The sequence below is a fragment of the Chelmon rostratus genome, chromosome 1 (assembly GCF_017976325.1).
Source record: "Chelmon rostratus isolate fCheRos1 chromosome 1, fCheRos1.pri, whole genome shotgun sequence".
NCBI lineage: Eukaryota > Metazoa > Chordata > Actinopteri > Chaetodontiformes > Chaetodontidae > Chelmon > Chelmon rostratus.
In genome coordinates this window covers 8,816,762-8,828,798 of record NC_055658.1, presented here as the reverse complement: position 1 = coordinate 8,828,798, position 12,037 = coordinate 8,816,762, and the positions used below count along the sequence as shown (strand labels likewise).

At 40.2% G+C, this 12,037-nt stretch overlaps 1 protein-coding gene across 1 annotated transcript in view; it reads left to right on the top strand.

Moving 5' to 3' along the window:
• ush2a (Usher syndrome 2A (autosomal recessive, mild)) overlaps window positions 1–12,037 on the top strand; it is a 203,433-nt gene that overhangs the window by 63,602 nt on the left and 127,794 nt on the right. The window contains exons 27-29 of the mRNA XM_041935708.1: window positions 641–747; window positions 1,363–1,486; window positions 9,203–9,333. Of these exons, the coding sequence (XP_041791642.1) occupies window positions 641–747; window positions 1,363–1,486; window positions 9,203–9,333 (362 nt within the window). The remainder of the gene's footprint in view (window positions 1–640; window positions 748–1,362; window positions 1,487–9,202; window positions 9,334–12,037) is intronic.

Here is a 12,037-nt window from a genome sequence, read left to right as displayed (position 1 = left end):
TTTAAGAGCTCTATTAGAACTCACACTAAAGATGGCCCGCATGTGTGTCACTGAGAGCTAATTTACTCCTACCACAGACCATTTAGACCGTTACTGAAACACACATACACACAGAAACACAGCGATGGAACGACACTTAATGCACACACGTCTTTCCCATCTCTGCACCAGTCCATCACTTGCTATATTTCTCTCTCCATTCTTGTACATCTCCTCTCACCGTATCAGCCAGTCTCCGTTTGATTTATTTATGATACGTGTTGAAGCTGCGGCTCCAGTAGCTCCCAGTATGTTTCACAGGGACATTTAATTTAACATCTAAAGTGAAGGAAGGAAATTAAATTGACCCCCTGTTAAATGAAAAGGGGACTTTTGTCCAGTCTAGACATACAGTAGGTATGAGAGACATGAGGCAAAGATACGTTTCTGCTGTAAAAACAAAACCTGTTGGTGTGCTAGGTGTGTTACACTGTTCTATGTGCTCACGTTTTAGATGTATTTAACAAACAAAACACTGCATTGTAAAAGTAAAAATGTGGCTCATGAATCCACATATTATGGGAATCTGATTAAACTATGAAAGTTCAGATTTGCACTGAGTTGACATTCAGTCTCTCATTTTCTACCTTTCTCTCCTCAGCTCCAGCAGGACTGTCTCCACCTGTGTTACATCCTGTGAACGAAACCACCATTCAGATAGACTGGGAGCCCCCAGCCCAGCTCAATGGACCACACCCACTATATCAGGTCTGTAAGAGTGTTGGCTGACATACACTACATGCCAGTTGGCCCTGTTTGTCATTGAAATATTTCAACATCTACTGGCTGGACTGACATAAAATTTCATTCATGGATCCCAGCAGATTAATCCTAATGACTTTGTTGATCATATAACTCTTCTTTTAGCGCCACCTTGAGTTTAACTTTTGTGGTTTTGAGCAAAATGTCTCAACAACTCTTTGATGGATTGCCATGAGACCTGCTACATATATTCAGCCCCCCTCAGGATGACTTCCTTTGGTGATCCCCTAAAGAACATGTAGCGCCATCAAGTCCAATTAGTCCAATACTGTCACGTGACATTGCCATGAGCCTCAGCTGTACTTTGTGCTTATTGCTAGTTAGCAAATGTTGCCATGCTAACATGCTAAACTAAGGTGGTGAACATGGTTTATACATTAAACCTGCTTAACATTAGCACCGTCATTGAGAGCTTCTAGACTTTACACTGGAACAAAGTAGCAAGTATATGATTTTTGTAGAATTTTAACATGTGATTACATATTAATGAATTCATGACTGCAATTAGATACTGTTATTATTGTTATATAATGACTATTATTGTTTTTATTGTTTTTCCAGGTGGAGAGGACAGACGTCTCTTTATCTGACCCACAAGGTCCTGTTGTCAGGGGAACCAGATTCCCAGGACACAGTTACCACCAGTTTCCCAGCGACACTCTTCCTGTCAACACTGACTTCACAGGTAAAAAAGCATCCAGGCACATTCAGAAGTCTGCATGTCTACCACTTCTGTCTGCATTGCTATAAACTGTGCATGTGAGTATGTGTGCACACGCATGCATACATTCATGCCAGTGTTTGTTGGTATATTTTTGTGTTGCTCAGTTAACGCGCTGCAGTCTCTCTGTCTTCTAGTGACATTCCTTTAGAATGACTTCCCCAGTCATCTTAAAGGACAATTATCTTTCTGTTTACCAGCATCATTAGAGGGTTGAGCTGCACAGCCAAACATGTTCTGCTTCATCTGAGAACATCACCCAGTCTGACGCTCATAATTAATGACTGCTGATACTAATCAGTGGGATTTGAGCGGGCAAAGCTCTTGGATGCCACTTGAGATTACTTCACCGTCCTGCACTAACCTCGTATCACCAGTTATGTCTTTCTGTATGGACATAATGTTTAAATATGGAGCATAGACAAAACCTACAAACTGTATGATGAAATGTCAAAAATGAGGGCAGACTAGTTTTCTGGTATTGGTCACAAAATCTGGTTCCATTTAAAATACCAAAATATGTTTATAGTATGTCATTGTCCAAATACTGAAGAGAGGCACGGGATTTCAGGGTGACCTTTGAGTGGGCTTATGGTTACAGAAGAGGTGAACAAGCAATAATTAGCATAATCTCAGTGTTAATAGTAAATAAAACACATTTTTGATGAAACAGTAAGAAATCCCTACAGCTGTCTTACCTGTCCCTTTACTCGTGGGTCCAGATCTTGTTTATTGCTCTCTCTAAACTCTCTTTTTATCCCAAAAGTTGATTTTTCATCTTATCCATGCTCATTCAGCACAAAGGTAAATAGATGTCTTTAAATGCAGCCAGCAAAGGGATGATGATTTTTGCCATGGAGGGGTGCCTCTCATCTCCTCCACTCTTCTCCTTCATAAAGGGTAATGGATCAGACAATCACTTTCAGACCGGATCTATTCTGGACCATGAATGTGTCGGCAGTCCTCAAACCATCGCCCTTTTACAACCATCAATACTAATAGCATCATCTACAGACAATTATTCCCATCGAAGCGCATGGAACAGCGAACAAATCAAAGCCAAATTGGATTATGAATGTAATGCAGTGTAATGCCCCCTCGAGAGTCAATTGATCACAGAGGAGAGACTCGTCAATCGTTGATGCCTTGTGGAAACCTAGTAACTCCAACAATGACAACTGTAAGATTTTTCAGGGAGTCAAATCTTTGCGTCATCTTTTTTGATCAGTTTCATATCACAGGACCCCACATTTCATTCAGAAAACATCAGAAACTTTTGACAATGCATTGCTTCTAAATGAGGCTCTTTTGAGTCTTGTGAAAACTTCACATATGAGGTTCTGCTTTTTCCCAGCAGCAGCATTGATGGAAGCAGCAGATCATCATTTTTCTCCATCAACATTATGCATCATTCTAGGAATATTAATAATTTGTTGTTTCCATAAATTGTTCGTTCAAGTTCTTACGGCGGGCTTTCTCATTTCCTAAACGTGAATTAAGGGCTCATGTTAGAGCGCGACCAGCATTCTCTGTGGTAAATCTTAGTTAGGATTGAGATGTACCATGCAAAATCACATATTTGCCCTTTAACCTGTAATTTTATGGCCGCTTCACTTAAATTATTTTTAGCTAAATAGGCTGTTTTCTGTGTGCAATTATTGTGATAGACGCGGATGTTTCCATAAATGATAAGTCTGCTCACTTGTGATTAACGATGCCTCTTAATGCTGAATGAATTTAGGGTACTTGAGGTCAATATTTACCACACTGAATCTTACTTTAGATAAAACAGGATTATAACCATATGCAATCATGCTGTGATTATGAATACCCTGTAAGTGCTTGTTTCCATAAATGCATGTTAGTCCATTCATCTTATCTGTAATGCCTCTGTATCTAAAGCCCTACAATGTGACTTCCTACTCCCCTTGTTCATCTTTGAATTAAGCTCTCTGTGCATCTCAGTTAAGAGTGAAATGCGATATTATTCGATAATCTATTTAAATTGATACTGGTTCAAAGCAGATTATATAGTCCTCTCTCCTCATTTGTTATTCTCCAGTATTTGAGCCTGAAATGGGCTGATTGGACGAGGATGATGGCCTGCTCATATTTTCACTAATCCAGATATATTTCTACAACCCACAGCAAATGAAGAGAGATGAAACATCACAAACATAGTTGAGAAAAAAAAGAAGAAAAAATGAATGCAGGAACAAATAGACTTGGATAATTTCCAGACACGTCTAATACAATACTGCAGCACCACTGCAGCAACTGAGCAGGAAAGAGGGAAATGTTAAATGATACAAATTATTTTTCCTTAATTAATATGATTGATTGCCAGGCATTGACGTTGAGAGGAGAGGGGGAGAAATGTGTGAAGGGAAAGTTTGCACAGACATCATTAGTTTTTCCCCATTTAAAGATTAATCAGAAGAGGCTGGGCTCTTTAATTCTGTCATTTGTATATTTAATGGGCTGCTGCAGAATCTATGGGTGTAATTAGCTAGCTGCCGCGCTCTCATTAATACGCCAGGCTCTGATTAATGCCAGCACAGAGCTAACATGACTGGAGTTATTCAGGTTATGTTGTGTAGATGATTGCACACAACCTCCACTGTTTACTGAGACAGAGAGAGGAGAAACAATACAAAATCACATGAAACAATGCTACCTAACAAATAAGACTATACCTAAAAGTGTAATTGGTTGAATTTTGTTGCATGTTAATGTTCCATGTTGTGGAATATGACAGAAGTCCTTATTGTTTGCTTAGGCACAGAGAGAGGGGAACAATATGTTAAGTATGAGCAATAAACTCAGTTAAAACAGTCCTTAATCATTTTTAATTTGCAAAAGACTCAATTGAAGCAATGTAATTCTCTCTCTTAAGGAGGTGATGCTGTGATTCAAAATGGTTTTATACACTTGTAGGTGATAAAATGCGTTCTTTACAATACATTAATATATCAATTGTGAAAAAAATCTCTGACTTTGACACAACAGTACTGTTGAACAGCGCAGGTTGTATTTACTGACAAAGGTGTCTGGAGGTATTGTTCATACTCTTCTTGTTCTGGCCGGAGGAGAGGCCTGAAGCCAACTCTTGCCATTTTACAAATGGTTTCTAAACAAGAATTCACAACATGTAAAATATTTATCATGCACTAGGCATGTTGCATCTAATGGCCAGAGCCAAAATTTCAGACAATTAAATTACATTTTGAAAGAGTTTTATTATGTAGTGTGTCAAATGTAAATATCATTAGGTGATTAGGTTACCTTTTTTTTTTTTTTTTTTTTACAAAAAATCATTTATTAACTGCTTAACATTAAGCATTGGTGTGAGTAGGACTTGAGAGGAATGAAGGCCTGTTGTGGAGACAGTTTGTGTTGATTGAGCATGTTCAGTGTTTGTGTGATTGCAGGGGTGTGTGCTTGCATGTGCTCTGTATGTGCAACAGAGGCACCTGTCACGATGTGTGCTCAGGTTTGTCTGTTGATGGATCCAAAGTGGTTGTCAGTGTGAAGTAGCACAAGTCCTGTGGGGAAATGTGGAGGAAGTAATGCTGAGCGTGAGCAGTGTCACTTAGACGCTGTGCATTTGGACCAAACGCCTTGGCCAAGCATGTGTTGACAGTCTGTCTCTCCCTATCGCAACAGACTCACACAAACATACTGTGCATCATTTGCAAACACCTGCAGTTGTGTATTGTTACCTTACATGCATCTCTTCTAGAAGTCACTATAACAACATATACTGTATGCTCAATTCTTTCAAAGATTAACATGCATATATATAAAGATATTTTAATAGTCACATTGACCTCTCTGCCACTACAAATAAAGTCAGAAAAATTATTTCAACTATCCTCAACACCAGCAAACTACTGTTTGCCAACTGTGGGGCTTGGATTGGAAATCTTGAATAATTTATCTAAAGTGGTTCCCTTATAAACACAGCATGACATAAGGAAACACACATTCTGGAGTACTGGGTCCATCTGAAGACTGTGGAGAAAAGCACAATGAATTGCAGCAAATTTAAGGATTTTGCCAAACATCCCTTTATATGAAGATATGATGCATCGCCATTCATTACGTAATGTATGTGACCATTGCTCATGGCTGTTTTGTGCTGTATAAAACGTATATGAACTCCTGTGTTTATGAGGCAGGAATAATAGTGATGTTGCTTCCTCATTGTCAAATCCAGTGAGTGCCTCAGGTGTACAGGACTTGTGGAGTGTGTATGTATATGGTGGAGTGCGCACCTCCCATGTCCACATCCACTATAGAACGCACAGTTTGATGCTATCTGCAGTAAGTGCAATTAATAACTGTTTACACAGGAGTTTAAATGGTAATAGTGGGAGGAAAGTAGGATACATGGGAAGGAGCCGAGTTGGGAGTGAAAGAGGTAAAAAGAAAATTGAAGATGCAAGGAGATAAAACACATTCAGATGAGGCAATAGGTGGAGAACAGGAGAATGAAAAGGTCAAGAAAAAGAAGAGGAAGGTTAAAAGCAAAGGGAAGAAAGAAAGGAAAGTATGAGAGATCAGGAAAGTGTGACACAGAGAAGGTTAAAGGGGGATAATGTAATGTCAGGTATCTGTCATGACTTCACTCATCTCTGTGCTGACAAGGTCATGAATGTAAATGACAGATGCCTGCTTGATGTACAGAGTGCAAGTCCAATGTAAAGAACATCTTTGTTTTAGGTGTATGGTACTACCACAGTTATTCTCCATGTCTTTCCATTTAGACTTGTTTGTAAATCTTTGAGCACGGTAAAAGTAATGATTTGTGCACTATTGGTATTCACTGAATCCATGCACTGCCACAATGAGACAATTGGACCAAAGAGAAATGCAACAAATAGTCGTATTATGCCCAGTTTATGTCCTGAATACCTTGTATCCTAGACTGAATTAATAGATGAGAAAAAGATGATTTTTGCCAAAAGTAAGAAGAGTCAATCGTAAGCCCCACTCGGAACAGATTTATTTCTCCAGGGGTGGTGGAGTGATTTTGACATCACCTGCGCTGGTCAGTAATTTTAATCCCATCCAGAGCTGATACAGTATGAGAATAATTTTCCTCCCACCACAGTCATAATTACTCCCACAATTACCTACTGTTTTTCAGCAAACTCCTGGTCCTCCTGTAATTTAAATCCCTGACAGACTGACATCCTGATATTTTGAAGTGGATCTCTCAAGTTATTCTTCTTTCATATCAGTTCATTTAAATTTGACTTTAGTGTGAAAAATCCGATAGATGGAAACATGCTGACACCAACATATATTAGGCTGTTTGGGAACTGGTGAGAGAGAAAAATTAAGGAGGAGCTCATCAAATGTGCTGTTGTAGTGCCAGGTAGGTACTGGCACTCTTCTCTGAGCCCTGCTTTTTACATTTTGACAAATTGGCACCATCAAGAATATACTAAATTAGCTAGTAGCTGTTGCTGTTTGCAGTGTGCCTGTGGATTTGCAGACAGCCATCACTGGATTACTTTGATAAGAAAACCTGAAATGTGTTGAATCTCAGGCAAGTTCTGAAGCGTCTTTTTTTCTGTGATTTCTAAGCAGATTTGTAGATGTTAATTCATGATCGAGACAATCACACTGATTTGACTGAGTTATGACCCAGAGAAGTAGTCAGATTTTATTCTCATGCTGTATCTTTTTTGCTTTTTCACTTTCACTTTTGGCCTTGTGCTGTGAAACGTCCATGTCTGATGTACACCATCTCCTGTAATTTCCCAAAGATTAAAATGTTGCCAGCACTAACTGTGACACTGCTTGTAGACCTACACAAGCAAGGCTATACATCACAGGGGTAGGATCCCCTTTTTTTGTGAACCTGTCTGAAATCAGTGTTTTGGGTTATGTGTATAAAATTGACTTTAATTGACTTGTGCGAGTCACCATCTTTTACTATATATCAACAGCTTTATCATAACCACATATCTAGTTGCAAACAGATCCAACAACACAGAAAATTAATTTTTCATTCAAAATCGCGCAAAAACGAGGAGCTTTTGAAATCTGTATTCATCTTGAGCTTGCCATGTAACTGTTTGACTTCTCTCTATGTTAAGTGAATTCACACACTAATTATTTTGCTAACACCGGCTTCTGATGAACCCTGGACTGCCTCCATTCAACTCCTCAGATCTTCCCACACTTCTGTTCCCTTCAGAGACTGACAGAGCCGAGGAAACGCACACGTACTCAGACACACACATAAAATCACATCCTCTGTGTCGCTGTGTGGATCTAGTAGTGGATTAAGATCCAATCTCTGATCCATAGTAACATGACAAGACGGCACGCTGGATGAATTCTGCTCTCTCTCTCTCTGCGCGTGCGTGCGTGCGTGCGTGTGCGTGTGCGTGCGCGTGCGTGCGTGTGTGTGCGTGTGTGTGCGCGCGTGCGTGTGTGAGTGTGTGCGTGCGTGTGTGTTAAAGGTCTCACTGGTCTAAGAACCCACAAGTTTCCCACATTGCTGAATCTGTGATTCGCAGTATGCGTTAACAGACGAGGAACTCCACCGTTTACAGCTGAGGCAGGACAGTGATGACACAGTAGATGCAACTTTTTGATCAGTTGCTGCCCTGCTCAAGAGATTAAATTAGATTCCTTCTAATCGTTCCTCACACCCATAACTGGGCTTTATCTGAGAGATGTAGGAGAACTAGAAAGTAGAAAGAAAGAAAGAAATTACAGTGTTTTAACTTGAAAATGCAAGCAAGAAAGTTGCTAAAGCCTGTAATGTTTCTCCTTTACCACCGCTGTGTTGATTTAGAGGGACTTTAATGGACTTTAACAACATTGCATTCCACAATGGATCAGGGAAGCCTCATTTCCATTTTATCAACAGAAAAACCTCCATCTTTTACTTTCTTTATCCCTCCTATAATATACAATCGAATATTAATATAATAATATGGCTTTAAGAGAAAATACAAAAGATTACAAGTGAGGTCTGGCAACTCACTCTCGTCAGAAATTCCTGTTTTCCTTAAAGTATCGTAGTGGTAAGAATTTCCGAAGTAGTTGTCTTACAGTGAAAATGAAGTCATCGTAGAGCTCTGGTGCAGGTGTGAAACAGCTTGACTGACGTGTAAGAAGAAATTTATGCACACATTGCTTCTCTTTCTTTTTTACTCATAAACAGACATATTCAAATTTTGAAGAGAGCAATGGGTCTTACATGAGGGTGATGTTCTGGTATAACTGAGGGTTCAGACCCATGTACTATAGTGGTGTTTATTGGGTTTACCTTGCGCATCTTATGGATACGAATAAGTTAACGTGTTAATTCAGAAAGAGGGAGAAGAAGCCTTATTGTACTGTACTGCTGTGCTGTACTGTACTGAAAGTGATCAGAAAATAAAAGACCCACTTTTCAAGTTAGAGGCTAAATGCTGGGTGCTGATGTCTAAATGGTCAGGTTTAACATTGGGACACTATAGGTCTCCTGCTGAGTACACCCACATCTGCCCCCCCATTGGGTCCAGCAGAATTTAAAAGGGTTTAGTGCTGTTTTAAGTTTCAAAGGAGACATATTATGTGGTTCCTCATGAATGTATTGAAAGTATTATTTAGCCCGTATTAATTAAATAAAACTAAATCTTCTGCTCTCTCTCTTATTTTACTGCGTATCAGGTGTTGACTTGAGTTTCAAGACTCGATCCCTAGATGGCCTGCTGCTCTGTGCCTTCTCTCCAGGAAATCAGGAAGAGTTCCTCGCCGTTCAGATCAAAAATGGACGCCCTTACTTTTTGTTTGACCCACAGGTGTGTACAGTTTTTTTTTTTCTTGCTTTCTGTCAAAGAACTGATATTTCAAGACTGATATACAGATGACATTCTGTTTTGCCATTTCAGTATTATTTTTCTGTAACTCTGCTCACTTTACTTACTTGCTCACCTTCACCTGTTTTTTCTTCTGATCCACCTCTTTCTCTGTCTTTCTCTCTTTTTCCTCTCTCTCTCTCTCTCTCTCTCTCCCTCCCTCTCTGTCTCTCTCCCATTTTCTCTCTCACTTGCTCTCATCTAATAAATGTGATCTGTAGCCCCTCATTGGTTTCTGTCAGGGAGACAGGGAGAGGGGAAAAAACTTTGAAAGTGTGTCAACGTTTGAATTGGACTGCAATTAACTCATTCCCTGCAGTCACCACGCGTGAATACCAATTGCAAGCTAATTAAGCTTTGCACCCTTGCACACACACATGCGCGCACACGCACGCATACACACACACACACACACACACACAGACGCATACATACACAGCCCTGCTTGCCTTATCCATCCATACAGACACATGTAGTGGGGTTAAAGAGTCAACGACTTCGATGATGAAAGTGATGATGGGAGATGATTACACATACTTCTATGAGGCCACCAACTAATTACACACTCAAACAAACACGGGCACACACACACACACACACACACACACTTTCCTTCCTCATCACTATCACTTTCTAGTACTTATCAAAAGACTTCATCAGAATGAAACCATTGAATGTATCTGTGTGCGCAGAGGGGCGTGTGTAACTGACTACATCCTTGTTTACTTGTAGAGTTAATGTGTGTTTCTGTGGTTGTCTGTACTGCTGGATATGCGATGAAGTGTATGTGTTTGTTCCTTTGTTTAGGTTAGTTTGGGGTAATTAACAGTGGGAGTGGTGTCACGGCTTATTAGTGCTCCCCTAGATACATATAGCTGGGCCCATTACTTCCCCCCATTAGCCTGTTGAGCTAGCCTAATGGGATTACTAGTGCAGGGGGGGTAATTTAGCATGACACAGGAAAGTGATATGCTCATAAATATGTGCACATGTGAGCTGCCACACACACAGACACACACACACACAACATACATTGAAGCACATGAGCACTCAAAAACATTGTTTCACATGTAGAAGAGAAAAACCAAAGCATTGGATTTAGCTTACTGTCACAAACTATTTAACACACACGCTGAAACACACACACACACACACTCGTTGATGCATGTGAGCAGTGTTTTATGGACCATTGGCTGTCCCAGTATACAGAGGTGTATTAGCAGCTGGTGACTACAGTGTCAGTCACAGGCTGTAATGCTTTAATACACATGTAGAACTTGTCGCAGCCTCTAACACTATCTAGTTAGCTATCACAGTCTGTTAAATGGGTTTGCGTGCACACAGACAACTGGCAAACATACAAATTGTATTTTATTCTACAAGCCATGTATCTTGATTCTCTTACATTGGTGGCTCTTTAAAGTTGACCTAATGGTGTCTCTTAAAATGTGTATTTGCTGGAACACCCACAAGCTGACTCTGCCTCTTAGGAGGTATGAGGCCTGTTCAGGGGGAGTACTTTAAAATCTGATCTGACATGGATAGGGAACCAATGAAGTATAGCAAAATTGGTGTCATATTGTCGAATTGTCTGGTTTTAGTTGGGATTGTAGTGGCAGCATTCTGAACATTTGAAAACTTTAAGTAGAAGTATGGGGTAGACCAGACAACTATAAGTTAAAATAATCAAGTCTGGATGAGGCAAAGTTGTGAACTAGGGGCTCTGCATCAGCCATGGAGAGGAAAGATCGAATCTTTCTTTAATGTGCAAATCAAAGGAGACAGTAATAGCAAATGTTGCATTAAGAGTCTTGGCTGACAAAGATTGAGAAATCACACAGTTGTTGAGAGCTACTTACACTTGACCAAACTGGTGTCTATGCTGAGCTGGGCCAATGACCCTGAATTTAGGATCAGGAAATGACACGACATCCAGGTTTTCACAGCAGACGAGCAGGAATCTCAGGTCAGTAATTTGGAAATGATCATCTGCCTTTACAGGCACATATGTACAGCTGAGTATCGTCAGCATAGCAGTGGATATTAATTTCATAATTATGTCAATTTGGCCAAGAGGTGAATTATAAAGGGAAAGATGAGCGAAAGGCCAAGAACAGAGCCCTGAGATCCTCCATGCTGTGGTGATAAATGACCATCAGACCTTTGAGAGGACAGAAAAAACCTTTTCTTTGAGCATCTCTGTCTTTGTCATTTCATATAAATGTATCTGAAATAAATGAAAAGGTAGTGGTTGAAAATGCCAATTTCACGTGGAGACAAGGTCAACACCATGATAACAAAGATTTTAAATTTACATACACAGGTGAGGACCCAGACTGGGAGTGAAATATATATACTGAAATGACAAGAATGGAAAACAGAAAACATGTGGAAGATGTCCCCTCAAGGCTGCCAAGCATAGCTGGGAAAGCTGTAGGGGCTCCACTTTGGATGGGTGTGTGCTGCTTATTTGGTGTGTGTGTACATTTGTTCGTCCATCGGCGTGCAGGTATTCTCACAGTGGACACACACCTGAGTCGAGTGCTGTACAACTCAAGTGCAGGCTACAGGGACTGCCACCCTCATCAGTGGACATTCAGTATAGCAAGGTTTCAGCCCACCAACCCATGGTTCTAAATGCCTTGCT